This window comes from Coenobita brevimanus, chromosome 29, assembly GCF_032717465.1.
Source record: "Coenobita brevimanus isolate Jiangsu-jjx chromosome 29, ASM3271746v2, whole genome shotgun sequence".
NCBI classification, from domain to species: domain Eukaryota; kingdom Metazoa; phylum Arthropoda; class Malacostraca; order Decapoda; family Coenobitidae; genus Coenobita; species Coenobita brevimanus.
Window position 1 is genome coordinate 37207640 of NC_136982.1, and position 26837 is coordinate 37234476.

General features: G+C 40.3%; 1 protein-coding gene across 1 annotated transcript in view; it reads left to right on the forward strand.

Moving 5' to 3' along the window:
• cac (calcium voltage-gated channel subunit cacophony) overlaps window positions 1–26837 on the forward strand; it is a 2326612-nt gene that overhangs the window by 1870466 nt on the left and 429309 nt on the right. Inside the window, exon 38 of the mRNA XM_080268748.1 lies at window positions 7664–7755. Coding sequence (XP_080124874.1) covers window positions 7664–7755 — 92 coding nt within the window. The remainder of the gene's footprint in view (window positions 1–7663; window positions 7756–26837) is intronic.

The following is a 26837-nucleotide window of genomic DNA, read 5'->3' on the forward strand; positions in this document are numbered from 1 at the left end:
ATTGAAAGTGGCATACACTAATCTCATCCGGTCTAATCCCAGCAAGGCTAGAAATAGACAATAGCTTGAGGGCAAATGAGCCAGACATTATGTGGTTTGTGGTTTGTGGAGACCAAACTAAAAGAGAATATTGAAATCCAAATGGGAGATGGGAAATACAAACTGTGGAGAAGAGATAGAAAAAGAAAAATGGGAAGAAGAGTGATGATTGAAAAACAGCTTAAATGTGGATAGTGTGGAACTGGGAGAAGGTATGGCTGAAGTGATAAACATGGTAATAGAAACCAGAGGGAAAGACAAGAGAGACATTGTAGTAGCATATGTCCCCCCCCCCCTTCCCCAAAGACAGGGGCATGGAATGGGGAGGAATACTGGGAGATGTTGTCGGCCATGGTCAAATACCTACAGAAAGTGATTGACAAAAGCAACAACATAATCCTGATGGGTGACTTCAATTGAGGCGCTCCGAGCCAGAGGGGCGACTGTGCATTTTGCTTATTTTCTTTGACTTCTAATTACCAAACTGTAATAACATGTCAGTTTACCACCATTTTAATCGTCTTGGCTAGCACTTTCAAGCTAAACGATAAAATGCATATAAGTATAATTTTACCATTGTATAATTAACCATGTCAAAGTTTAACAACTAATTACCAAAAATAAGCAAAATGCACAGTCGCCCCTCTGGCTTGGAGTGCCACAACTGTAAAGAGGTGAACTGGGAAGGGTGGGACTCAGAATAGTGAAGATTCGTGGGGCAGTATACTGTTTAATAAAGCAATGGATAATGTAATGACTCAGTGGGTCAAAGAAGAAACAAGATTTAGAGTTGGTAATACACCGGAAGACCAGATTTAATTCTAACCAAAGAACCTGAAGTAACTGAATCTCTTAAATATCTGTGTCCTATAGGAAAAAACAATCATTAGTGATAGAGATCCAAACAATAGAAGGAAATGGGGAGACAAAAGATGAGCTATACAGGCATGGAAGGTACAACTTTGAGAACGCAAACTTTACGGGATTGAGGACATTTTTTTGAAGAAGCGGATTGGCGAGAATTCGGGGAAACATGCGACATACTGAAGAAGTGGGATATCATTCTAAAATTGTATTATATGAGTGTGGAAAAACATGTGCCAAAAGTTAGTGGGAAAGAGAACTGGAGAAATGACTGGTTCAACAAAAGGTGTATGATAGCAAAAAAAGAAATGGATAAGGCATGGAACAAATGGAAAAATTATGATAATGATAGAAGGAGGAATATAAAAGAACTAGAAATGAATAAACAAAAATACATAAGAGAGGAAGAAAGAAACTTCGAAAAAGGTGTAATTGACAAATGTAAGGATGTACCTAAATAGTTCTACAGGTTTGTTAATGGCAAATTGAAACAAAAGGAAGGAATCAATAAGCTGAAAATAGAAGGAAATGTCAATAAAGATGCAGTTATGCAAGCTGAAATAACAAATGCTTCCAATCAGTCTTCACAAGAGAAAGTGATTTTGTGGAGGAGGAGGGAGTAACTTGAAATGTAGTGTTAAAAGAAGTACAATTTGATGTGCAAGAAGTGTACATATTACTGGAAACTCAAGATGTGAGGAAGGCCCCAGGACCAGGCAGGATCTCTAATTGGATACTAAAGGAATGTGGAGAACAATGGGCAGATAAGGTTCATGATTTAATTGTGTGGTCCCTGGAAAAAGGGAAAATGCCTCAGGAATGGAAGAGGGCCATTGTTGTACCAATTTATAAGGGAGGGAACGAGGAAGAACCCCTGAATTATGGACCAGTGTCTCTGACCAGCATGGTCACAAAATTGTGTGAGAGAATCCTGCAAGACAGATGGGTAAAATATCTGGAGGAGATGGACATTTTGGCAGAAAGTCTGTTTGGATTCGGAAGTGGAAGATCGTGTGTTTCCAACTTGTTGAGTTTCTGCTCAAGAGAGATTGGCATGCTACAGGAGAGAGATAGTTTGGTGGATTGTGTGTATTTAGATTTGGAGAAAGCCTTTGACAAGGTACCCCAAAAGTGACTAATATGGAAATTGGAGCACATATGAGGACTGAAGGAGAATCTCTTGGAGTGGATGAGAAACTTCTTGAGAGACAGACAAATGAAGACGGTAATAAAGGACAGGATATCAGGATGGAGGGAAGTAACAAGCTGAGTCCCACTGGGCTCAGTGTTAGCGCCTGTAACGTTCCTGATTTCCATAAATGATATGGTAGATGGAATGAACAGTTATGCAAGTCTGTTTGCTGACGATGCAAAGCTCTTGAGGAAAGCAGAAGTTAAAGAAGACTGTAAAATGCTGCAGGAGGACCTGGATAGGATTCATGACTGGAGCCGGATGTGGAAAATGAAATTCAGCGCAAAAAAAAGCAAAATATTGGAAATAGGTAAAAGTATCAAGAGACAATTGCTGATTTATTTGCTGGGTAATGAACCAGTCACAAAAGCGAGAGAAGAAAAGGACTTGGGAGTGCTGGTCCAGGATAATTTGTCACCTGAAAAACACATTAACAAGATAGTTAGAGAGATGTATAATTTCTTGACTAACATAAGAGTAGCATTTAATCACATGGATGAGATGTTGAAAACATTGATAGTGGCCATGATCCACCCCAGATTGGAATATGTGGCAGTATTGTGGTCCCCACACAAAAAGAAAGATATAAACAAGATCGAGAGAATATAAAGAACAGCAACCAAGATGGCCCTAGCCTGGCAGATCTGTTGCATGGTGAAAGGCTGGAAAACCTAGATCTGCATTCCTTAGAAAAAAGGAGAGAGAGGGACAACATGATTGCAGCATTCAGGACCATGGTGGGAACAGAAAAAATTGATCTGTTTGTATGGGGTGGGAGAGTAGCAAGAGGATATGGAATGAAACTGAAAAAGCCAAGTTTCTTGAAGTATATCAAGAAATATAGTTCTCCATATATGTAGATGCATAAACCTGTGGAATAGCCTGGAGAATGTTATTGTCCAGTCTGAAAACTTAAATGAGTTAAAAGCAAAATTTGACTTACTGTATTGAGAAACAGAGATAGGACCCCATGAGCACAGCTCTTTTCCTGTATATCACAGCTAAGTAAATATAACTAGGTATAAAGATGCAGCAGTGCAAGCTGAAATAATGAACAAATGTTTCCAAACAGTTTTCACTAATGAAAAAGAGTTTGTGGAAGGGGAGGGAGTGACTAGAAATGTACCGGTGATAAAAGATATAAAAGTGGAGGTACAGGAAGTGTACAAATTATTGGAAACCCAAGATGTAAGGAAAGCCCCAGGACCTGATGGAATTTTTAATTGGGTACTGAAGGAATGCAGAGAACAACTGGCAGATAAAATTCACAGTTTAATCATGTGTTCTCTGGAAGAGAGGAAAGTGCCAAAAGAATGGAACAGGGCAAATGTGGTACCAATTTATAAGGGATGATGGAATTTTTAATTGGGTACTGAAGGAATGCAGAGAACAACTGGCAGATAAAATTCACAGTTTAATCATGTGTTCTCTGGAAGAGAGGAAAGTGCCAAAAGAATGGAACAGGGCAAATGTGGTACCAATTTATAAGGGAGGAAACAGGGAGGAACCCCTGAATTATAGACCAGTGTCTCTAACCAGCATGGTCGCAAAATTGTGCGAGAGAATCCTGAAAGACAGATGGATAAAATATCTAGAAGAGATGAATATTTTGGCCGAATGTCAGTTTGGATTCAGAAGTGGAAGGTCATGTGTTTCTAACTTGTTGAGCTTTTACTCTAGAGCGATTGACGTGGTACAGGAGAGAGATGGTTGGGTGGATTGTGTGTACTTAGAGAAGGCCTTTGAGTAGGTACCTCATGAGAGACTAATGTGGAAACTAGAATATATAGGAGGACTGAAGGGGAAACTCCTGGAATGGATGGGAGACTTTTTGAGGGACAGACAAATGAGGACAGTAATAAAGGATAGGATATCTGGATGGAGGGAAGTAACAAGTGGAGTCCCTGAAGTCTCGGTGTTGGCGCCAGTAATGTTCCTGATTTACGTAAATGATATGGTAGATGGAGTGAACAGTTATGCAAGTCTGTTTGCTGATGATGTAAAGAACTAGAGAAAGGTAGAGGTTGAGAAGGATTGTAAAATGCTGCAGGAGGATCTGGATAGGATACATGACTGGAGCCAGACGTGGGAAAAGAAATTTAATGTAAAGAAATGTAAAATATTGGAAATGGGTAAAAGTACCAGGAGGCCATCACTGAATTATTTGTTGGGTAATGAATTAATCACTAAAATGAGAGAAGAGAAAGACTTGGGAGTGCTGGTCCAAGATAGTTTGTCACCTGAAAAGCACATTAATAAGATAGTTAGAGAGACTTATAAGCTCCTGACTAACATAAGAGTAGCATTTCATTATATGGATGGGGAGATGATGAAAAAATTGATAGTGGCCATGATCCACCCCAGGTTAGAATATGCAGCAGTAGTGTGGTCCCCACACAAAAAGAAAGATATAAACAAGATTGAGAGAATACAAAGAACAGCAACCAAGATGGTCCCCAGTCTGGCAGACTTGTCATACAGAGAGAGGCTGGAAAAGCTGGATTTGCCTTCTTTAGAGGAAAGGAGAAAGAGGGGAGACATGATTGCAGTGTTCAGGACCATGGTGGGAGTAGATAAAATTGACCAAGAAGATCTGTTTTCATGGGATAAGAGAGCAACAAGAGGACACGGAATGAAATTGAAAAAGTCAAGCTGCTTGAAGGATATCAAGAAACATAGCTTTTCTTACAGAAGTATAGATTTATGGAATAGCCTGGACAAAGAGATCATCCAGTCTAAAAACTTAAATGAGTTTAAAGCTAAATTTGACATACTGAGAAACAGCGTTGGGAACCCACGAGCATAGCATATTTCGTGTGTATCTCAATTAGGTATATTGGGTAAATACATAAGTATTTGGAACGACTTAGACGAAAAGGTGGTGCATGAGAAAAACATTCATGTGTGTAAAAGTAAACTAGATAAATGTGGATATGGAGACAGGACAACACGAGCATCGCTCAATTCCTGTATACTACAAATAGGTAAATACAAATAGGTAAATACACACACACACACACACACGCACACACACACACACACACACACGAGCATCAAAACTGGGTGTTCTCAGAAATTATTAATAGCTGCAGCAGACCTATGCACGTTTAAAAGATTATGAAAAAAAAATAATGGTTATTGCTATGGTAGCCATTCTCAAAATACAGTATATGTATACTGCCATATTGCAGAAAAACAGCAATAAAATGTCAAATTGAGCACCAAAATTAAAATTTAAAGCTACATTGAAGGTACACATGTCAGTGCATAGCTAAAATACCTTACTGTGTAACAACATTAGCAAGTTTGCTATCTCAAGCATGTTCCATACTTTCAAGTTTGGCTGCCTATAACTTATTTATGTATGTTTCTGCTTCCCATATCCATAACATTCTTTCATTTGCTGAAGAGATGAGCAGGTGTTGTTTACACTGATGAAGTTAGTTTGGTTGACCAAGAAACTTCATCGGAGGAGTTATGATTAACACAAGTTTTCTTTGAAATGCTTTATCCACTGTATTAATTGTTTACATTTTTAGTAATCATAATTTGCCAAATTTAATACTGTTTACCTGATTCATACAAAAAGTACAGACTTTTCATTTCACCATCACTTCATACACCTTTCAGTTTGATAGCAGACTGAACTTATTATGAAGGTTTGTTTCCACTCAATATGAAGAATTTGTATTACCATTTAAGATCGGTTTGTGTTTCAACCTGAGGGATAAGAAAATAACATTGAGTGTATTACTTTGCAAAAATAAATAGTACTTATCTCAGAGCATCACATAATTCTCTTTGTGTTGTAGGTAATCTAGGATATTTAGATCCTTCCACATTGCCAGGAATCCATCTTACCAGAATATGTTGTTTGCTTGCCCACTGTGCTATATTATTTACATGCATCAGATAGTATTTCCCTCTCGTGTCACATTAGTTTATGAATTACATGATAGAGAAGTGATTTAGAAGAGAGACCTCCTTTAATTTGAGTTATACATGGCCAGTCACCAGAGGCAAAGCAAATAAGAAATGCTTGTACGCATTCCTGATGGACTTAGAGTCCTAATACAATACTTATTATTTTTTTTTTTTTTCACCAATATCCTTGTTGTCAGTTACATTCCTTTTTCATTTTTTATTTGATTTCCCCACAGTGTTGTTTGTCCCTTTGTGTGTCTCTTGAATTTTTAAAATCCCACCATTTATGGCCAGATATAAAAGATTACTGTACTTTCACTGTATCTGAAACTGCAGTTTCAGTGCTGTTTTATTGTTTCAAAATCTGGTCAGATATCTTTATTCAGTTGCCACATGTACATTATAAGTTAAAAGGGGTCAGATGAATATAATGTGGCTGAGGTTGGAGGCCACAGGCACAGTCAGTCCCTGTAGCCTCTTGCCCGCCAAGCAGGTTGGAGTGGGCAGAAGACCACTCCATCCTCATGCATCCGACCCAACCCAACCCATTATTACCCAATGACTCTACAGCGCTCTCTCCCATTTCTCTCCTTTTTTTTTTCTCTCTCTCTCCCCCCCTCTCCCCCCCTCTCTCTCCCACTCCCTCCCTCCCTCCCTCCTCCAACGTACTTCACCATCCAGGTTTTTGGCAACATGAAATTTGACCCCGACACTGACCTAAATCGACATAACAACTTTCAGTCTTTCTTCGCCAGTCTCTTGCTCTTGTTTCGGTGAGTTTTTGCAAACCCCAACCCCTCCCGTTCCCCCAACCTTACTTGCCCACCAAGGCTCGGCCATTAGAATATCTTGGACTGACCTTGTCTTTGTTTTATTAACTACCCACTTTCATCTCACTCTTTTTCTGTAGGCCTGATAAATATTTGTTTAACAAATATATACAACCATTTGTTTTTCGTTTAGAGAATGTGAAACCCTTTTCAAGGCCGTTTACCTAAGAATTTCCTTTTTTACTAAACCATAGTGAGATCCCTGCATCCTATAAAAATAAACAGCTAAGTTTGAATTTTTCTTAATAAATTTGTGGTGCTTAGCTGTATAATGACACTGCCATGTCCATGTAGTAATTAGTGTTTGTAGAAAATGAAACATAAATCTAGCTAATGTAATCTACATAGCCTAGCCAGTACTTGAGTAGATAATCTAGAGTCTGATGCTTGCCCATTCTTAAGCAGGTATTATCTTGTTCCCTTTGGTACAGCAATGATTACCAGAATTTTTAGTACAATACATTTTCTTATTTGGCCTACCTTTGTAATGGCCCTTATGATTGGTCACATGCTTTCTCACATACTGACAGCTGTGGTGGGAGGATGACCCTTGTTTCCTAGTGCCATTATTGTTTTCTTAAAATATACCCCAATTTTGAAATTAACTTTTGCAGTCCTGTCTCCTTTTCCTCATTGTATGTGACTCCCTTTCCCATTTTTCCCACTTTGTAGTCTTGTGTCTTTTTTTCATGAGTTTTTTGGTGCGTTTTTTGGTGTGTGTCAGAGCCTCTTAGTAATTTATTAAGACGAGTTTTTGGTATTTTTCAATACCTAAGTTCCTTTCTCCTTTTTTTCATTTTCCTCCATCACCCAGGTGTTTGGTAATATAAAGGTGGATCCAACTACGTCTATAACACGCCACAACAACTTTAGATCTTTTCTATTGGGCATATTGCTCTTATTCAGGTAACAATTCTCAGTTCATTTTTATCCCTCCTGGCACTCAAAGTGACTTAGTAGCAAAAATTTTGCTGCTATCCTTTGTTCATTTTTTTTTTTTAATTCTATTCACTCCTCTCCCTCATTATCTACTCTTATCAGTACAAAATACTGTATTGTAGTGTCTTCATCCAGTGTACATCACAATCACACGTAAGTTGAACATTTGAACGCTTATTAGCGATTGCCTGCACATTTTTTATTAGAGCAAAATATCTTTCAACTCTGATAATCTGTTCTGATACAGTATTTTGTGATGTGAATGCTACTGTCTGCATTGGTGTACACTTTCTTAGGGTAATTTCATATTGTGATTTTCATTTGTCTGGAAATGGGAGTATATATATATATATATATATCTCTCTCTCTCAGAGCTGGGCACCGCAATCTAAAATTCAACTCCTCAGTCGCAATTCTGCAACCTCTGACCCTTACCCTCTGCTACTGCAATTCCGCAATAAACTTGGAATGTGCAGCTCAGCTACCTCAGTAACGCAACCGCAATCCAGTTTCACAATTTTCAATACAAAGTGCACAAACAGGGGGTAAATCAGTTGGTAATGTAGTGAATTATTGTATTTAATCTATTTATGACATTAATTTCCCACAGTGACACTCAGTCACTGTGACCCTCACTACTCACTAGCGACTCGTTCGTAACTTCACTCGGACTACTTTTAAAGTCCTCACTGACTCAGAAGTTCAAGTTCAGAAGTTCACACTTGTGACACTTGACACTTCTTCACATCCACATGTCACAATTGTGCATGATTAGCTATGCATGCCACAAAATTTACTACCATGCTGGCTTATGGTATATCGTATCATATTATATCAAACCATTTCCCTTTGATCGCCCATCCCTACTGCTAACTGACGCAGCAACGCTTTGCCCACCGCCACTGCTGGCCAGAAATCCTGTTCAAGTTTGATATTCATGAGTCATGCTGTAGCCTGTACTAACCGACACCGACCGCCACGTGGGTGATTGCAGACAGGATTGTGATTGCGGAAGTACTTCTGCAGCGCAGTACCACAAGTTTCAGACAAAGTTTGCCACAATTGCAATTCCGCAACTGAAATCATGCAGTCGGCTATTGCGGACTGCAGAAGTGATTGCGGAGGTGCCCAGCTCTCTCTCTCTCTCTCTCTCTCTCTCTCTCTCTCTCTATTGTATATACATTGTAATTTGATGTTCAAGAAGTAGAAGGTGGTCATGAATGAGCAGAATACCATGCCATGTTTTTAACCCTTTCTCATGAGTAATAGATTAAGGTATTAGCATTGAAATGTACTGGGAATTATAGTGTACCAAAATATATAATTTTGAGGTGAAATGATGGCTTTTGATACCAGTTTAAAATAGAACAACTAACTACATATCAGCAGCATATAATATGTACACAAAAATATGTAATCATCCACCTTGTTTGTTTCTTCTTATTGGGAAATGAGGAACTGATGTAATAATATGGTATTTTTCATAATATCCCATAAACCAAAATAATCATACATCTCCATTACTGATGGGCGAGTCAAGAAAATATGGTATTTGCCCTGGTAATTGATGACTTTCAAATCCTTGTGTTGGGCTCTCATAGGTTTTCTTATATACAGTATGTACAGTATAATGTGCTTCCTTTAAAAAAGTGGAAGAGGAAAGCAAAAACCTTGGGAAACCCTAGGTTTGTCATAAATATTGAAAATATTGATTGGCAAATTTAGATCTTGACTTGATGATGCCTGACAGGAAAAAAAAAAAAAAAGCTAACTCTAGTATATGTGAAAGGGTTAAAAATGCCTTAATGCTCAGTTTCCATCTTTGTAAATACTTGTCAAAATATTGGAAGAGTTTTACCATTGAATACCAGCATGACTTTACTTTGTAAAGTAATTTATGTTATATATCTGTGTCTTTTATTAATGCTTGTAAGGATATGAGTTCTTTGGTGTGTATTGTTGTATAATGGACTACAGTATGCCATGGTTTCATTGTGTATAGGGGAGTACAGTCTGTAATCTTAAGCAATATTTTGGCTGTTTATAGTAAGTCAGTTATGTTACTGCCAAGAGCACAGAAGAGCAAAAGTGCATCTGTTGCAAGTTTGTGTGCAGTACATCTAAAGAAATACCATATGTTACATTTAAGATACCAGAGGCTTTATAATATGAAATACATAGTGACTTGTATTTTGGATCAGTGTAATGACTAGGTTGGAAACCGGGTAATGAAAGTTGCTGGTTGAACCTTGATCAGGATTTACTCCAGCTCATCCCACATGATTCTGGTGTTAAATTGGTTATAGCTGGCTCCATCTGCTGTGCTAAGTTATAACATTTTTCATGTTAGTGCTACCATATTTGCAGGAGGCCAGAGCCACAGCTGCTCCCCATGACACTATGCATGTGTGTAAACCTAACTGCAGGGTATGGAAACCAAACTAATGGGTTTCACCCCTCAGACCCTTTCCCTCCTTTATAATTTACCTCACTCTGTGTACTCATGGTCATAGCTGGAGGAAACTTATTTTGGAATTAAAACATTTTAGGAAAAGTTTTTGGTGCATGGTCATTTTAAAGGTTAGGCAGCTGCCACTATGGTCTTTTGTATTTGCACCTCATATTCTCTGATGCATCTTTCACTCTTACGTCCAGTACCATTCATCTGAAGTTTCCTATGTGTAAATACTATCATCTGTTTGATAGTCAGCCTCACACCTTGGCTATACAGTATACATGTAGAATGCAATAGCTATAAACTTTTCTTTTCACTTCAGATTTCATCAGTTTTATAAAAGCTAATTTTCTTGCATGCTTACACATAGTGTCAGTATGTGCATGAATCTATAGAATAATCCCGTGTATAGGTCTGTATTGAATATTGGTAGTGATGAGAGTTTGTGTTGTGCTAAGTTTGCTTATAGTAAAGTTTCAAAAAGTATTAGCCATTATTTTCCGAGGTGTGGCTTTAATTAGTAATTGAGCTTTTGATTCTGGACCAAGTAGCCCTCCTCAGTGATGCGATTGAGACACACTATTTGTTTTTTATCGTAGTGTATATTTCTAAAATAACACCTGATTTGTAGATTTATCAGCATCATCACTTCAGTGAGAGAGCTTTGTTGCAGTAGGTTTTTCCCTCCAAATAGGTTTGTCAGCAGTTGAGTATAGTAGCAGCTGTATTACTTGATATCCCAGAGAAATTAGCAGTTCTGCTTGTTTCTATGATCAGACTGTCAAAGTATGATTAATGAAAATTAATAACCGTACAGTTTAACATGTAACACCCAGAAGTTGGAGATTTAGATTATACTCTACACTCATGTACAGAAATCATCTGAAGATATGTTGTGTTAGATTAAATGTAGGGATCTAGTGCTTGTTTAGAATAAATTCATTGTGCAGTATCTCTGTGCATTTTATAGGGCATAGTAAATGTAACTGCAGATTAAATCAGAATTCTAGTTAATGAAACATAGTTTTCAGTTTTGAATGTTTATATCTTAACACCATATTCCATATTTTAAAAAAGCACAGCATTGAAAAGGAATGATTTAAAATATGTTTTACATCTTTCAGGGAAACCCCCTTTGAAGTCTGTTAGTGCCCAATTTGCTAATGAAGGCTCATCATCCATTACCTTAATTGTTGATGACAAGAATATTTGGTGATGGAACCAGTGACTATTTCAACCATGTCTTCTGTTTCTACTTACCATATTTACACAGCTTGCACATTTACATCATGAAATTTGGCATTAAGCAGTGGATCTGTACATAGATTTCTCCTCATCCCTGTATTGGTCTTGACACCCTTAAAGGAAGTTGGCTCAGTAGTTAATTAAAATCCCCACCAGATGCTGTGGGATTAAAAGTCACATCTTTGTCTAGTCACTTACTGAGGCATAGGTTACAAGACTGAGATACAGTATCCAAAAAAAATTCATCAAAAGTGAGAGGTTTCAAAGTTTAATAATCTTAGGAATCCCCTTTTAGCCACGTGGAACTTGCTGGACCCCAGGTGGTTGTGGGAAATGCTGTCTTCTTGTAGTGCAGTCATCTAATTTCAAGCCTCCAGAATGATTCTCTATGTAGTTTGGTGGTTTCCTGTTTAACATGTTTCTCCTGTCATAAAGGGCATATTTTACCATTTTATTATTTGGTTATAATTGTACATTGAGTATATTTAGAAAAGGACTGCCACTTTTTTTTTTTTTTTTTTTTTAGACGTCTTTATGCATATTTCATGCCCTCAAGTACTTTGTAGAGCTCATATTTACAATGACAACATTTACAGTGTTATGTGTGCGTAACTTGGGGTAATGTAGTTGGATCCCTGGATTCATGAAAGGACAGTTGGCAAGAGACAACACATCTTCTGAAGGAAGAAGTGTGGTAGCATGAGCAGGCTCCCAGTGTTTCCCCTCCCCATTGACCTATTTCCATCTCTCTGAACTATGTTTTAAACACCTTACCAGTGTTGTAAGAGTAAATGGTTAATATCAATATGTATATGGAATACTTTAAAGGTTTATTAACATTTACAGTACAAAAGAAATCTTCTCTCACCCTTCCTTGGGATATATCTTTTGGCTATGTAAATGTACAGTGATGGACAATTATTTGTTTTATTACCAACAGCACATCATGCAATCTTACCCATATAAGTAAGAGGACAATTGTGAATATCAGCAAATGAACACTTAAGAGGATTAAGAGTATGTGCAAAGAAAGTATTCACTTGTATCTTGGTGTTAAGATGATTTAGCTCTTTAGATCGTGAATGGTGAATTATACCTAACTTCACTTCATCTTCAGACATTGTTGTTGTGCTGCTACTCCAGTCTGTCTGATCAAGCAGCCTTAACAACTGCAGGCAAGTCACTCCCCCCCCCACCTTCCCTAGCAAGGCTGTCCTCTGCAGTGAACCAATGTTCCCATGCAGCTAACAGCGCCTTGCCACAGCGAGGTACAGGGATTAATATGGAGGTTTGGTTCCTGGGGTGACACAGCATTTGAGTCTCCACCCAGTTAACACTGACATCACAGTAGGCTCTGTGTCACCAGGTACTTCACTATATGGTTACCACCCAGCATTGTAAATTGTTTCCTGAGTTACAAGAAACCATTTGATATGTCACTCAGTGTAGAGCCACTTAAAATGGAAAGAAGAGTAATAAATACACTGACAGGAAAAATGGGAGAGATAGGAAGAGAGAAGGACAGACATAGAAAATGAATGATAGAAATGAAGGAAGACGTAGGAAGTGCAAGATCAAGTGAGTGGATAATGAGTGCCTCCACCTACCATCATGTCTTAATAAGTATGAGGGTGATTGTTAACATCACTGAAGGAAGCAGATGTATGACTAAAAACACATACAGTGAATTAAAAAAAAAACTGTTGGCATACTTAAGAATGCTTGCCATCCTTCCCTCAGATGCTCAGGAAGTTGTTCAGAGTAGACTCTTTTGACCCCAGGGTCTTTAGTCTGGATGTAAGCATTGGAGTGAATTATGTACTTAAAAAGGTAAGTAGTACTTACCAACATTGGTTTATAGACTGTAGCCTTATACAATCATCATCATCACAATCATAATCATCATGACTTGTGCTCCCCTAGAGGGAGGGGGAGGTAGGATCCAGAAACAAGTAAAGAGAAAGTACAAAGGTGGGAAAACTGTCAACAGCATACTAGTTAACTCCAAAGTTTTACTGACATATTGTATCCCCTGACATATCTCTGAAGCCTTACTGATGTATCCCCTGAAGCATTCTTACACTGTACTACCTGAATAGATGGTTGTCAAGAATTCCTGACCATTCCCAATACCAGGATACCCCAGTGTTGGGTCACATTTATTACACATACAGTCAGGAGTACCAGAGCATCTTAGTACCAGTGGAGGTCCACCTCAGCTGCATAAGTAATAGATGATACACAGTTCTCCCCCTATACTAGTGGGGATTAGGGGACACAGGCCCCTCACAAAATGGGGGGGGGGAACCAAGAATTTAGGGTGCTTCCCCCAGAAAATGCCCATACAGTATCAAATTACCCCTGTAAGCCATTTCAGGGACCTGAAACCAGCATAAAACATCACAGACATATACTGTACTACTGTATACAATACTTTGATAATGAAGTTGTTAATGGGTATGGTTAAAAGAATTTAGGGTAATTTTGTTGCTGATGACTGCCACGGATTTCCATGGCAGTGAGCACAAAGACCTTAAAAACCATTTCTGGGACCTGATAACAGCATAATACAGTAATCCCTCATTTATCCAGATATAATAAAGCCAATGGCTTGTCCAGGTAGTGGCACCGTCCGGATAATGAACACTTTTCCCCCACCACACCCATACCCTACTTAGACCCACCTCCTGCCTATACCCAACTTACTTGTACAGTACCTGTACTTAATTTGGCAGTGTTTTCCAGTCATTCAGACATATTTAGACATGATAACTCACATAGGCATATCAAAAGTAATGGTAAACACCAAGAAAGCCATGCAGGAAAACCACTGAAAACCAAAAACACCCTACCTATACACTGCTGTATGTAAAGTACCCTCCCGTATTTTGGTAAGTGTTTTCAGGTAATTCTGGCATATTTTGGCATCAGAACATACATAGGCATATCCTAAATCATTTTCAAAACCAAGAAAACCATGCAAAAAAGAACACTGAAAAACAAAAAAATCCAACCTAAACATTACTGTATATATAGTACCCCTCCTATTTTGGCACTGTTTTCAGGTCATTCTGCCATATTGTGACCACAAAACACACATAGGATTATCCAAAATAATTTTCAATGCCAAGAAAACCATGCAAAAAAACACTGAAAACCAAAACACACCCTACTTAAACACTACTGTATGTACAGTACCTCTCCTATTTTTGGTACTGTTTTCAGGTCATTCTGCCATATTGTGACCTCAAGACACACATAGGAATATCCAAAATAAATGTTAGCACCAAGGAAACTATGAAAGAAACCTAAAGCTACTTGCCAAAAAACATTCAGTTGGGGTACTTACCATGCAGTGTGCTGCCGCCAGGCTTCGTGACCCACCACCTCCAGCAGGTGTAGAGTTGTCCAGTGTAGTCTAGTGGCAAACAGTAGCACTTAACAGAGGCCAATAAACTTCTCATCGTCATTCTCAACCTGTTGGAGCTGGGCAATGACTGGTGATGGGTGGTGTGGTGATGGAGGCCTACTCACCTCAGGAGACTCAGAAAACAGCTGCAAACTTATGTCTAACGGAGACTCAACAGCTGTTGACGTGCTCAGTTGTGGGTCCGAAGGTGAAAGCAGGAAACGAGCAGGTGATGGTGGTGGTGGTGAGAATGGGCTGGCACTTGTAGGGGTCGCAGGCTTGAAGAATGAATCGATCCTGGTCTGACGATTGACCTGACTATTCTGCCGGAGGATGACAGTTTCCCGGACTGCCCACAGTTCCATCACCAGACGGAGTGGTACCAAATCCCTGTCACAGTGTGGGTGCTTGGCATACTCCAGTACCCCCTCCAGGTAACCATGGAGGACATTGAGACAAGGGACTGAAGGAGTTGCGGAGGGTTGTGAGTCCGGGTCCTCATCCCTGTCCTCGTTGGTCCCGCTGTCCTCTTCCATGCCTGCAGAGGCATCAGCGGCGATCTCCTCGTCAGGCATGGTGTGGTAACCAGGATCGCTGCAGTTGTCATCCGACCAGTCCCACACGTCATCGACGTCCACTGCTGTCCTGCCTGTCTAAAGCAACTGTGGAAATCATCCACGTCAAACCCCTCAAAGTTGTGCTTGACGTCGATTCCCTGCAGGAGACGAGACCAACTGCCTTCAAGGGTTTTTCTTCCACACATTCACCCAGTTGAACATGGTCGTAATGCTGCAGATTCTGCAAGGTCTGCTTCCCACATGTTTCCTCCACCGCGTCCTCGTTCTCTAGCACCACCATCATCTCGTTCAGGAACCTTTGATGGTACAGTCTTTTGGCAGTCACGATAACACCCTAGTCCATTTGTTGAATCAGAGCAGTTGTATTAGGTGGCAGAAACATGCACCTAATCCACCCCTCAAAAGCAACCAAATCCTTCTCAGATGGATGTGCAGGAGCATTGTCCAGAAGCAGGAGTGTCTTCACCTGATCACAAGTGATTCCAAGGACCTCCGTTTGATAACGGATAACTTCCTTGACGAAATGTCTGTGGAACCAATCTCAGAAGATCTTAGCGATAAACCAGGCCTTCACAGAATGGTACCACGCAACAGGCATGGTATCCATCAACCCACGGTGACAACGTGGTTGTTTTCCACACCCAGCAACAATGGGTTTGAGGTGGTGCAGCCTGTTAGCATTGGTACAGCACATAACAGACGTTGTTCTGACCAGGCACAGACATCTCCCTTTCCTCAGCCAGGGTGTGGGTGGGCAAGGAGTGGTAGAACAGACCAATTTCATTAGCGTTATAGTCTTAACCAAGGGCAAGGCCCTCATCCTTGATCAAGCACTGCACTTTCTGATGAAATGAGTCTACTTCCTCCGCTACCGCATCCAAGGCCTTGCCATGTGCCTTACGCCCAGTAAGTCCACGGAGTAGCTTGAACCGAAAGAGCCATCCCTCGGATGCCTTGAAGTCATGCACGTTGTGTAATCGTGCAGATTTCTCAACAGCAGCCTTCACCTTGGTCCCACACACTAACACACCTGCACCATATTGCAGACAAAACCACGTCAGTGTCAACTGGTCAATAATGGCTTTCTGGGCCTGGGCCATTACCTTTCTGTCATCGCAACGTTAGCTTTCGCCAAAGTCCTGTCTGTATTGCATAAGCTTGTCACATGATTTCTTGATATCGAACATTGTTGAACGGGCTAGATCTCATTTGCGAAGAATGTGTCCTGTGGTCCAGCCTGTGTCAACGTTGCCTAATATCTTACGCTTCATCTTCAGACTGAGAACCTTCATCTTCCTCTTCTCAGGTGGTGGTGGGGCCATCACCACACACACAAGAAGACAGCAGAGCAGAGCCACAACCTGAAGAAGGTAGGGAACCACCACAAAAGCAACCACAATCACAGCCATTGTTATAAGCAGAACCGCTCATGAGGGGCAGAAAGACGGGAACTGAGGTGCGGGCTTCTGTTCACCGGCAAGCAGTACAGTACAACGCTGCCATATCACACCCAATGGTTGCTTTCGAGCACAGAGGAAGCAACACGCAGCAAACAGACATCTGTCTATGAGGTTCATTTCCATTTGCCCAGGCAAGGGTTAGTACATGACAACATCAATGGATTACCAGTAGATCACTGCCTCAGGCAGTGTATGACTAATGCAGCCTGCCAGGTGACTCTGACATTCGGTAGGTAAGCAGACAGGCATGCATGGTGGGGGGTTTCTGCACTAATTCCGGAGGCTGGGTGACTCCTGCCATTCTGTGTTGAGCTGAACACGTGGTTTTACCGTACATTTACTCGTGGCTTGCGGTCTGTGTTACACGTGCCATGGCCACCAGTACCTCTCAGCCACAAACAACGCTCACCTCCTCTGTTCAGAAAAAACCATAGAATATTCTTGAACATAAGCTCAATGTGTTTCACAGGCAAGATTACATAGGTTATCTTTACCAAACCTTACCAAACCTAACCCATCCCAATAGGGGTACTTGGCTAAGGTGGCTGACTGTAGTATTGAAATGAATACCCATACCGAATGGAAGTGTATTGTACAGTACAGTATTGTACAGTACATATACACATACAGTACTGTACTGGGTACAGTACAGTACTCTACTAGCATATACATTGGTACAGAAATTGCTGTACTGATACACTTATTGTAATCATAGCATTTGAAGGAATCTCTCTTTTTGTGTGTGGTGCATGTGTTTCTCCTGGTGGCCTTCGATAGAGAGGCTGACAGGCGCTGCCAATGAACATGTACTCGTGGCTTGTGGTCTGTGTTATATGCGCGGTGTCCACCAGTACCCCTTAGCCAGGAACCATGCTTGCCTCTTCCTTTCAAAAATAACCATAGGATTTTCTTGAACAAATGGTCAATGTGTTTCCCCCTCAAAATTACATAGGTTAGCTTTACCTTACGAAACCTATCCTATCCCAGTACGGCTGCTTGCCAGAGGTGGCTGATTGTGCCTTTGAAACGAATACCCATACCAAATGGAAATGTACTGTACAGTGTACAGTACTGTACTATCATATGCACTGGTACAGAAATTACTGTGCTGATACTGTACTCAGCATGGAAAGGCCTCTCTCTCTTTCTTTGTGTGTGTGGTGTGAGTGCCTCCCAGTGGCCGTGTGATTTTCAACCTTCGGTAGAGAGGCAGACGGGCACTGTCACCAAGCATGTATTCGTGGCTTGTGGTCTCTGTTCGATGATGGTGGCAGTTGGGCAAGACTTAGCTCTGTGAATGCATGACTTTCGATGTTCAGTGGAGAGGCAGACAGGGCACTGTCACAGAACATGTACTCATGGCATGTGGTTTGTATTTACCTATTTGTAGTATACAGGAATTGAGCAATGCTCGTGTTGTCCTGTCTCCATATCCACATTTAACAAGTCTACCTTTACACACATGAATGTTTTTCTCATGCACCACCTCTTTGTCTAAGTTGTTCCAGATATTTAAGTATTTACCTAAAATACCTAATTGTGATAGACCCGGAATGTACTATGCTCGTGGGTTTCCGTCGCTGTTTCTCAATAAGTCGAATTTGGCTTTAAACTCGTTTAAGTTTTTAGACTGGACGATCTCTTTGTCCAGGCTATTCCATAAGTCTATACTTCTGTAAGGAAAGCTATATTTCTTGATATCCTTCAAGCAGCTTGACTTTTTCAATTTCATTCCATGTCCTCCTGTTGCTCTCTTATCCCATAAAAACAGATCTTCTTTGTCAATTTCATCTACTCCCACCATGGTCCTGAACACTGCAATCATGTCTCCCCTCTTTCTCCTTTCCTCTAAGGAAGGCAAATCCAGTTTTTCCAGCCTCTCTCTGTATGACAGGTCTGTCAGACTGGGGACCATCTTGGTTGCTGGTCTTTGTATTCTCTCAATCTTGTTTATATCTTTCTTTTTGTGTGGGGACCACACTACCGCTGCATATTCTAACCTGGGGCGGATCATGGCGACTATCAATTTTTTCATCATCTCCTCATCCATATAATGAAATGCTACTCTTATGTTGGTCAGGAGTTTATAAGTCTCTCCAACTATCTTGTCAATGTGCTTTTCTGGTGACAAACTATCTTGGACCAGCACTCCCAAATCTTTCTCTTCTCTCCTTTTTGTGATTAATTCATTACCCAAAAAATAATTCAGTGATGGTCTCCTGATACTTTTACCCATTTCCAATATTTTACATTTCTTTACATTAAATTTCATTTCCCACGTCCGGCTCCAATTGTGTATCCTATCCAAATCCTCCTGCAGTATTTTACAATCCTCCTCAACCTCTATCTTCCTCAAGATCTTTACATCATCAGGAAACAGACTTGCATAACTGTTCACTCCATCTACCATATCATTTACGTAAATCAGGAACATTACTGGCGCCAGCACTGAGCCTTGAGGGACTCCACTTGTTACTTCCCTCCATCCAGACATCTTTTCCTTTATTACTGTCCTCATTTGTCTGTCTCTCAAAAAGTCTCTCATCCATTCCAGAAGTTTCCCCTTTAGTCCTCCAACATATTCTAGTTTCCACATTAGTCTCTTATGAGGTACCTTGTCAAAGGCCTTCTCTAAGTCTAAGTACACACAATCCACCCAACCATCTCTCTCCTGTACCACATCAATCGCTCTTGAGTAAAAGCTCAACAAGTTAGAAACACATGACCTACCACTTCTGAATCCAAACTGACATTCAGCCAAAATATTCATCTCTTCCAGATATTTTATCCATCTGTCTTTCAGGATTCTCTCACTCAATTTTGCGACCATGCTGGTTAGAGACACTAGTCTATAATTCAGGGGTTCTTCCCTGTTTCCTCCCTTGTAAATTGGTACCACATTTGCCCTCTTCCATTCTTTTGGCACTTTCCCCTCTTCCAGTGAGCATACAATTAAGCTGTGAATTTTATCCGCCAGTTGTTCTCTGCATTCCTTCAGTACCCAATTAGAAATTCCATCAGGTCCTGGGGCTTTCCTTACATCTTGAGTTTCCAGTAATTTATACACTTCCTGTGCCTCCACTTTTATATCTTTCATCACCGGAACATTTCTAATCACTCCCTCCCCTTCCACAAGCTCCTTTTCTTTAGTGAAAACTGACTGGAAACGTTTGTTCATTATTTTTGCTTACATTGCCGCATCCTTAAAGACCTCTCCTTCTACTTTCAGTTTGCTGATTCCTTCCTTTTGTTTCAGTTTGCCATTAACAAATCTATAAAACAGTTTGGGTTCATCCTTGCATTTGTCAATTATACCTTTTTCAAAATTCCTTTCTTTTTCTCTACGTATTCTTGTGTATTCATTTCTTGTTCTTTTATATTCTTCCTTTGTTCTGTCGTTACCTCTCTTTCTCCAATTGTTCCACGCCTTATCTCTCTCTTTTTTTGCTATCATACACCTTCTATTAAACCACTCCTTTTTCCTGTTTTCTTCCCTCTTACTCTTGGTACAAATTTTTCCACTCCCATATTATAGAGGTCTAGAAAGATATTCCACTTCCTCTGTATCTCTCTTGTTTCTCTGAATTTTCTCCAATCCGCATTTTCAAAAAAGTTTCTCAATCCTGTAAAATTTGCTTTCCCAAAGTTGTATCTTCCCTGTCTATGAAGCTCGTCTCTTGGCTCGACGTTTCCTATTAACATCTGGAACTCAATGACCACGTGATCACTTTTTCCCAAAGGACAGAGATATTCCAATGATTCTATTACATCGGGTTCTTTGGTGAACAGTAAATCTAACCTTGCTGGTGTGTCCTCACCTCAAAACCGTGTCTCTTCTTTGACCCATTGCGTCATCACATTATTCATTATTATATTTAATAACATAGTGCCCCACGAATCCTCGCCACCTCCCGAGTACCATTCCTCCCAGTTCACCTCTTTACAATTAAAGTCACCCACCAAAATTATATTATTGCTTTTCTCAATTATTTTTTGCAAGTAGCTAGCCATATCTGACAACATCTCATGGTATTCGTCATCCTTCCATGCTCTCGTCTTTGGGGGAACATACACTACCGCCATATCTCACTTAACATTCTCTCCAGTTTCTAATTTCATATATATCACTTCAGCCCTGCCTTCTCCCATTTCCACAGTATCTACATTTATGTTGTTCTTCACTGCTATCATCACTCCTCCTCCCTTTTTTTCTTTTCTGTCTTTTCTCCACAGTTTGTATTTACCATCTCCCAAATGAACATCAATATCTTCTCTTAATTTGGTCTCTACAAAGCACATGACATCAGGTTCATGTTCTCTCAAGAAATCATTAATTTCGATCCTTGTCGATATGAAACCATCAACATTAGTATATATCACCTTCAAATTATTATTGACATTATTAATACCCTCTTCTCTCCTACTCTCTGTCCATACCACTTTCTCAACTTCTGATCTTTCACAGCCATCCCCCTTAGTTTCCTTCACTTCTGTTTCCTTAAATACCATTTCCTTACTTTCATATCCAATACTCTCCAAAAAAAAGTATTACATTCTTCCTCTGTCCTCTTATCATTTTTTTCCTTTACTTCTTCCTTTAATGATTTTAAAACTTCTCTTTCTTCTTCATTCAGATCTTTTCTTATTATAATATTTTCCATCCCCGCCTCTTTGCTTAATTTCCAGGTCACTTTAAGTATCTCATTTATTACACTTTCTGATGTAAACTTGACTCTCATTGGTCTTGTTTCCCCTTTCTTGTAAGGCCCTATCCTCCTTACTTCCTCAATTTCTTTTACCCACTTGTCTCCTTCGGGGTCAATCTTGCCTAATATTCCTCTCACCAGGTTCGTGTCTCTCTTGAGTCTTACGAACCTAACCTTTTCTTCCTCTTCCTTGTGGCGGCAGTTAGGAAAGAGCTAGCCAGGCGGCTGCGCAATACTAGGCATTGAGTGGGGATGCGTATGGACGTTTTGACACCACTTGCGGGTTACAGTTGTATTGCACGGGTGCTGGAGGTTCATTGGGAGTGATCAGATGAGCGAATGACTTTGACGATTCAGTACAGGGGTGGGTGGACATTTTAGCTCTGGTTGTGGGTTACAGACTACTTCCTGTTCACGGCTCAAGCCCAGTGGCCATGATACCGAATGTTTGGACATGTCAGCTGGCTGGCCGAAGTTCTTGGGCACTTTTACGTCTGGATAATAACAAGTAAATTCAGATAATGGTTTAATAAAGCCAAGGCCCAGTATCCGGATACTGAACATGTCCAGATACTGAGCATACTGAAAATTGAGGGATCACTGTATATCACAAATATATACTGAACGGCTGTATAAAAAACTGTGATAATGAATAAGTTTTTATGAATATAGTTATAAGAAGTTTGGGTAAATTATGTAGCTGGTGACTTCCACGACAGCTGACAAGACTGGACATGTTGGAACGCACGGGAAGAGACCGATGATGCAAATGCACTCTGATGCTCCCATGTGGATGCCAATCTGTAAAATTTTTTTGCAAGGGACAAACCCGCAAATTTGCAAGGGCGGAAATGACAGGGCCACGAATCACAGAGGTTACCTGTACAGTAAACCCTTGATGCTTGTGGGGGTTAGGGGACAAAGATCCCTGCGAGAATGGAAAATCTGCAAGCATCAAATTAGTTATCCTTCCCACACTGAAAATATGCCTGCACAATAAAGAAAATGGTTTCTAATGCTTTAATGATAATGGTAAATGATTATGCATGAACATAATGCAAAATACAAGAAATTGTACAATAAAAGGTTTTAAAAATACCATACAGTAATGTCAATACTGTATATTCTCATCAATTCTCATTAGTGTACAATACATTATCCCCAGTTCACCTTTCTTTAGAAAGCCTAATTATTGAAATTGTAGTTAAGTATGATGAATTATGATTGATGTGTGATGTACATATGCGCGTGCCATTCAGACTCCACATTTTTTCATTGTATTTCACTATTCGGTATTGTTAATCACCAGAATGAAAAATCCGCTAGTAATCAAATCCGCGAGCTTCAAGTCCACGAGCATCAAGGATTTACTGTACTACAGTGTAAGGAAAGGAAAGTAATTAATTTTCTGGATCACGGTAGCTGGCAGACAAAGCAATCAAGTCAAAAGTGTCAATGTTTAGGGGTACTTTGAATTAGGTCTTTGATATTTGCAGTTGAATGGGGTTGTGGTGCTTGTTTTTTTAAGAGATTTATTTTGCATTATCTAAACAACAGTAGTTACAAAAAAAGTAAAAGGGACAGGTGCACATCTTGAACCCATGTGTACCAGGGGTCATAGTGTACATGAATGTTGTTTTTATATGCCAAGTGTTTGCATTCAGTTGAACTGTTGGTGCACATTCTCACCTCATAATCTTCTGAGGGACCATTTATGCTTTCATTATGTTGTCAGAGTTCATCATCTTTGTTTAGTATATCTTGATTCAGTCTGGCTCTTTCAAATGTGCTGAAGGCATTCATTTACCATTATTCACTAAATTGGGGTGATGAGAGAGGTAAAAACATGAATAATGGAGCGAGGGATAGTATTGGTAATGAATGTTGATGGATGGAATATCTCAAATTTGTATGCTGATGATGCAGTGCTACTTGCAAATACCGGACAAGAACTTGGTAGACAAGTGCAGGGTTTTGCTGATGTCTATGAGTGTCGTGCCTTGAGAGTAAATGTATAGAAAGAGTAAAGTGATGGTAACTGAGAGAGAAGGTGACTCTCAGTGTGATGTTACAGTGAATGGAGGGAGACTGGACTTGGTCAGAGAACTCAAATACGTGAGTACAGTGATGGAAGAGAGAGGAAAATATATAGAAGAAGTGGGAAGTAGAGTGACACAAGGAAGGAAAGTAGCTGGTGCTATGAAGCCCATGATAAGAAACAGAGGCTTGAGTGTTGCAGCTGCTCGAGGCTTCCATGAAGGAGTGTTAGTGCCAGCTTTAACATATGGATGTGAGACTATGGTGTGGCATGAAAATGAGAAGTCAAGAGTGAGAGCAGTGGAGATGAGACTGCTGAGGAATGTATGTGGAGTACAGAGAGTGGATAGGATATGAAATAATGTGATTTGTGAAAGATGTGGTGAGGAAGTGTGTGGACACCAGAATAAAAAAGAGTGTCTGAGATGGTATGGTCATGTGGAAAGAATGGATAACAATAGAGTGGCGAAAAAGGTATATCTGAGCGAATTTGCAGGAGGGAGGAGGCAAGGTAGGCCAAGGAGAAGGTGGAGGGATATGGTGGATGAGTGTGTGACAAAGAGAGGTATGGAAGTTGGTGAGGCTAGGGGACTGACCAGAGATTGAGCTGGCTGAATGAATGTTGTGAGAGGAAGTGCATGATCAGGGATTTGGCACCCCTTTTTAATGTGACAACATTTGGATTGACTCTATCAGATACATTTATATGAAGCTACAGAATGCGATGAAAGTTTTTGGCACATGGGATAGAGCCAGGATTCTGTGGGCTTGAATGATGAGTGAATGGAAGTGTGGCCCATTGGAGTGGGAAAACTTGGGCTGTCAGGATGTTGCTACTCCTTACCCTGCCCTAGGGTGGAAAAGGAGGTCCAGATGATAATGATGATGAAGATGATGATGATGATGATGATGATGATTCACTTTGGTTATATAAAGTGTGCATTAATGAAGCTTATTTTGTTTTCCATCTCCTGGAACTCTATGTGCTGTATTCATTTTTGCCAGATGTTACCAAGGTGTCTCTTCTCTCTTGGGGGGGGAGGGGAGGTTAACCCAGAAGCCTCCATGAGTTTTCATTACCTAAACTAGATGAGGGTATTGATGTGCTTTTTTCTTCTGCTGTACTGCTGATATTCCCCCTCCACCATTTTGTAAATACATACTCCTCAGTACATCAAGTGAAACTGTTAGCTACTCAGGCACAAAGCCCTGAGAGGCCAGATTTTTGGTGGGGGGTGGAGAGGGAATAGTTCTAGCATAGTGGGCATTGTATTTTCCACAGCCATCTAGCCTTTTCAGTTCTCTTACCTGCTTCATGTTCCCTTTCATCATTTTTAAAAGGCACATTAGATATTAAAGGATTACAACAAAATACTGATGCATAGCACAACAGCATACAATAGAGTTCAGGGATGCAGTTACTGTGAGAGAAGGAGGCTTTCTTGAGGGCCTAGCTGATGTTATCTGCCAGAGCAATTGGGTAATGAGGGAGTCTTATTTTAATTTAGGCCCAGTCAAAATGTTTAGCTATTCAGATGCTAAAACCATCAAACTAGCAAATTCCGGTTTTTTTCTAAGACCAAAATGAAGAGTGGTCATCCGTTTTTTTTTTTTTTTTTTTTTTTTTTTTTTTTTTTTTAATAGCCTAGGTGGAATTATGGAAAAAAAAAAAATTGTATGAAATAATTACTTACCATAACAAATTGCATGTGTGAAACTGCAGTATTCAGCACTGACCACCAGCCACTGTAACTGGTATAAAAGTTTGGTTTAATTTGATACATTGATATTAGTCATACTCATATTAATATAAGGTGGAGTTATTGACAGCAATATTCTATCTATCTGTCTATTGCCAGACGCCTCAATCCCGTTTGGGGTGGCCACAAACAAATCGCCTCCAAGTCGCCCTGTCCCCCGCCATTTCACTCCCCTGCTCCCAACTCACACCCCCCTCTCTCATATACCTCTCCACCCCATCTCTCCATCTCATCCTCGGCCTCCCCCTCCCTCTTTCCCCCTCCACCTCATTCACATACACTCTCTTCGTCAGTCTTTGACCCTCCATCCTCTCCACATGGCCAAACCACCTCAGTGTGTTCCTCATAACGCTTCCTATCACATCCACATCAACACCACAACGCTCCTTTATATCCTCATTCGTCAGCCTGTCTCTCCATGTGACTCCACAGGCTCCTCTTAAATAAGTCATTTCCACTGCTCTCACTCTTGACTTGTGTCCTTCCAACAACGTCCAAGCTTCACTTCCGTACGTTAGTGTTGGTATCACAATACTGTCATGTAGTAACTTTTTCACTTCCATGCTCACTTCCCTGTTTCTTATCACTGCTTTCAAAGAACCAGCAACCTTTCTTCCCTGCTGCACCCTTTCAAGCACTTCACCCTCCAAACCTCCATCCTTACTCATCACACTACCCAAGTACTTAAACGTACTCACATTTTCCAATTTCTCACCATCCAACCTCGCTGTACATTCACTGACTTCACCTTTCTCAAAGACCATCACTTTACTCTTCCCTACATTCACCTTTAGATTCCGTTTCTTACACACTCTCTCAAACTCATCCACCAAGCCTTGCAGCTCCCCTTCATCTTCACTCAACAACACGGTATCATCTGCAAACAACAGTACAGGGAGTTTCCAAACACTATCCTCTCTCACCAGGGCCACTCCAACATCCACTACCCTACCTTGTACCTCTTTTATTACCCGATCCATGTACAGATTGAACAACCATGGAGACATGACACATCCCTGTTTCAACCCAACTTTCAAAGAGAAAAATTCACTTAGTTCACCATCCACAGGCACTGCAGCCTTCGCACCATCGTATATACTCTTCACAGCATTCAACAACTTCCCATCTATTCCATATATTCTTAACACTTTCCACAATCCTAGTCTATCCACCCTGTCATATGCTTTCTCCAAATCCATGAAAGCCGCATACAACTTCTTTCCCTTCTCTAGAAACTTTTCCACTAAAGATCTGAGAATGAATATCTGATCTACACAACCTCTTCCCTTCCTAAAGCCTCCCTGTTCTTCTCCAACTAATTTCTCTGTTCTTTCTCTAACTCTGTCAATAAGTATCCTACCATATACTTTTCCTATTATACTAAGAAGACAAATGCCCC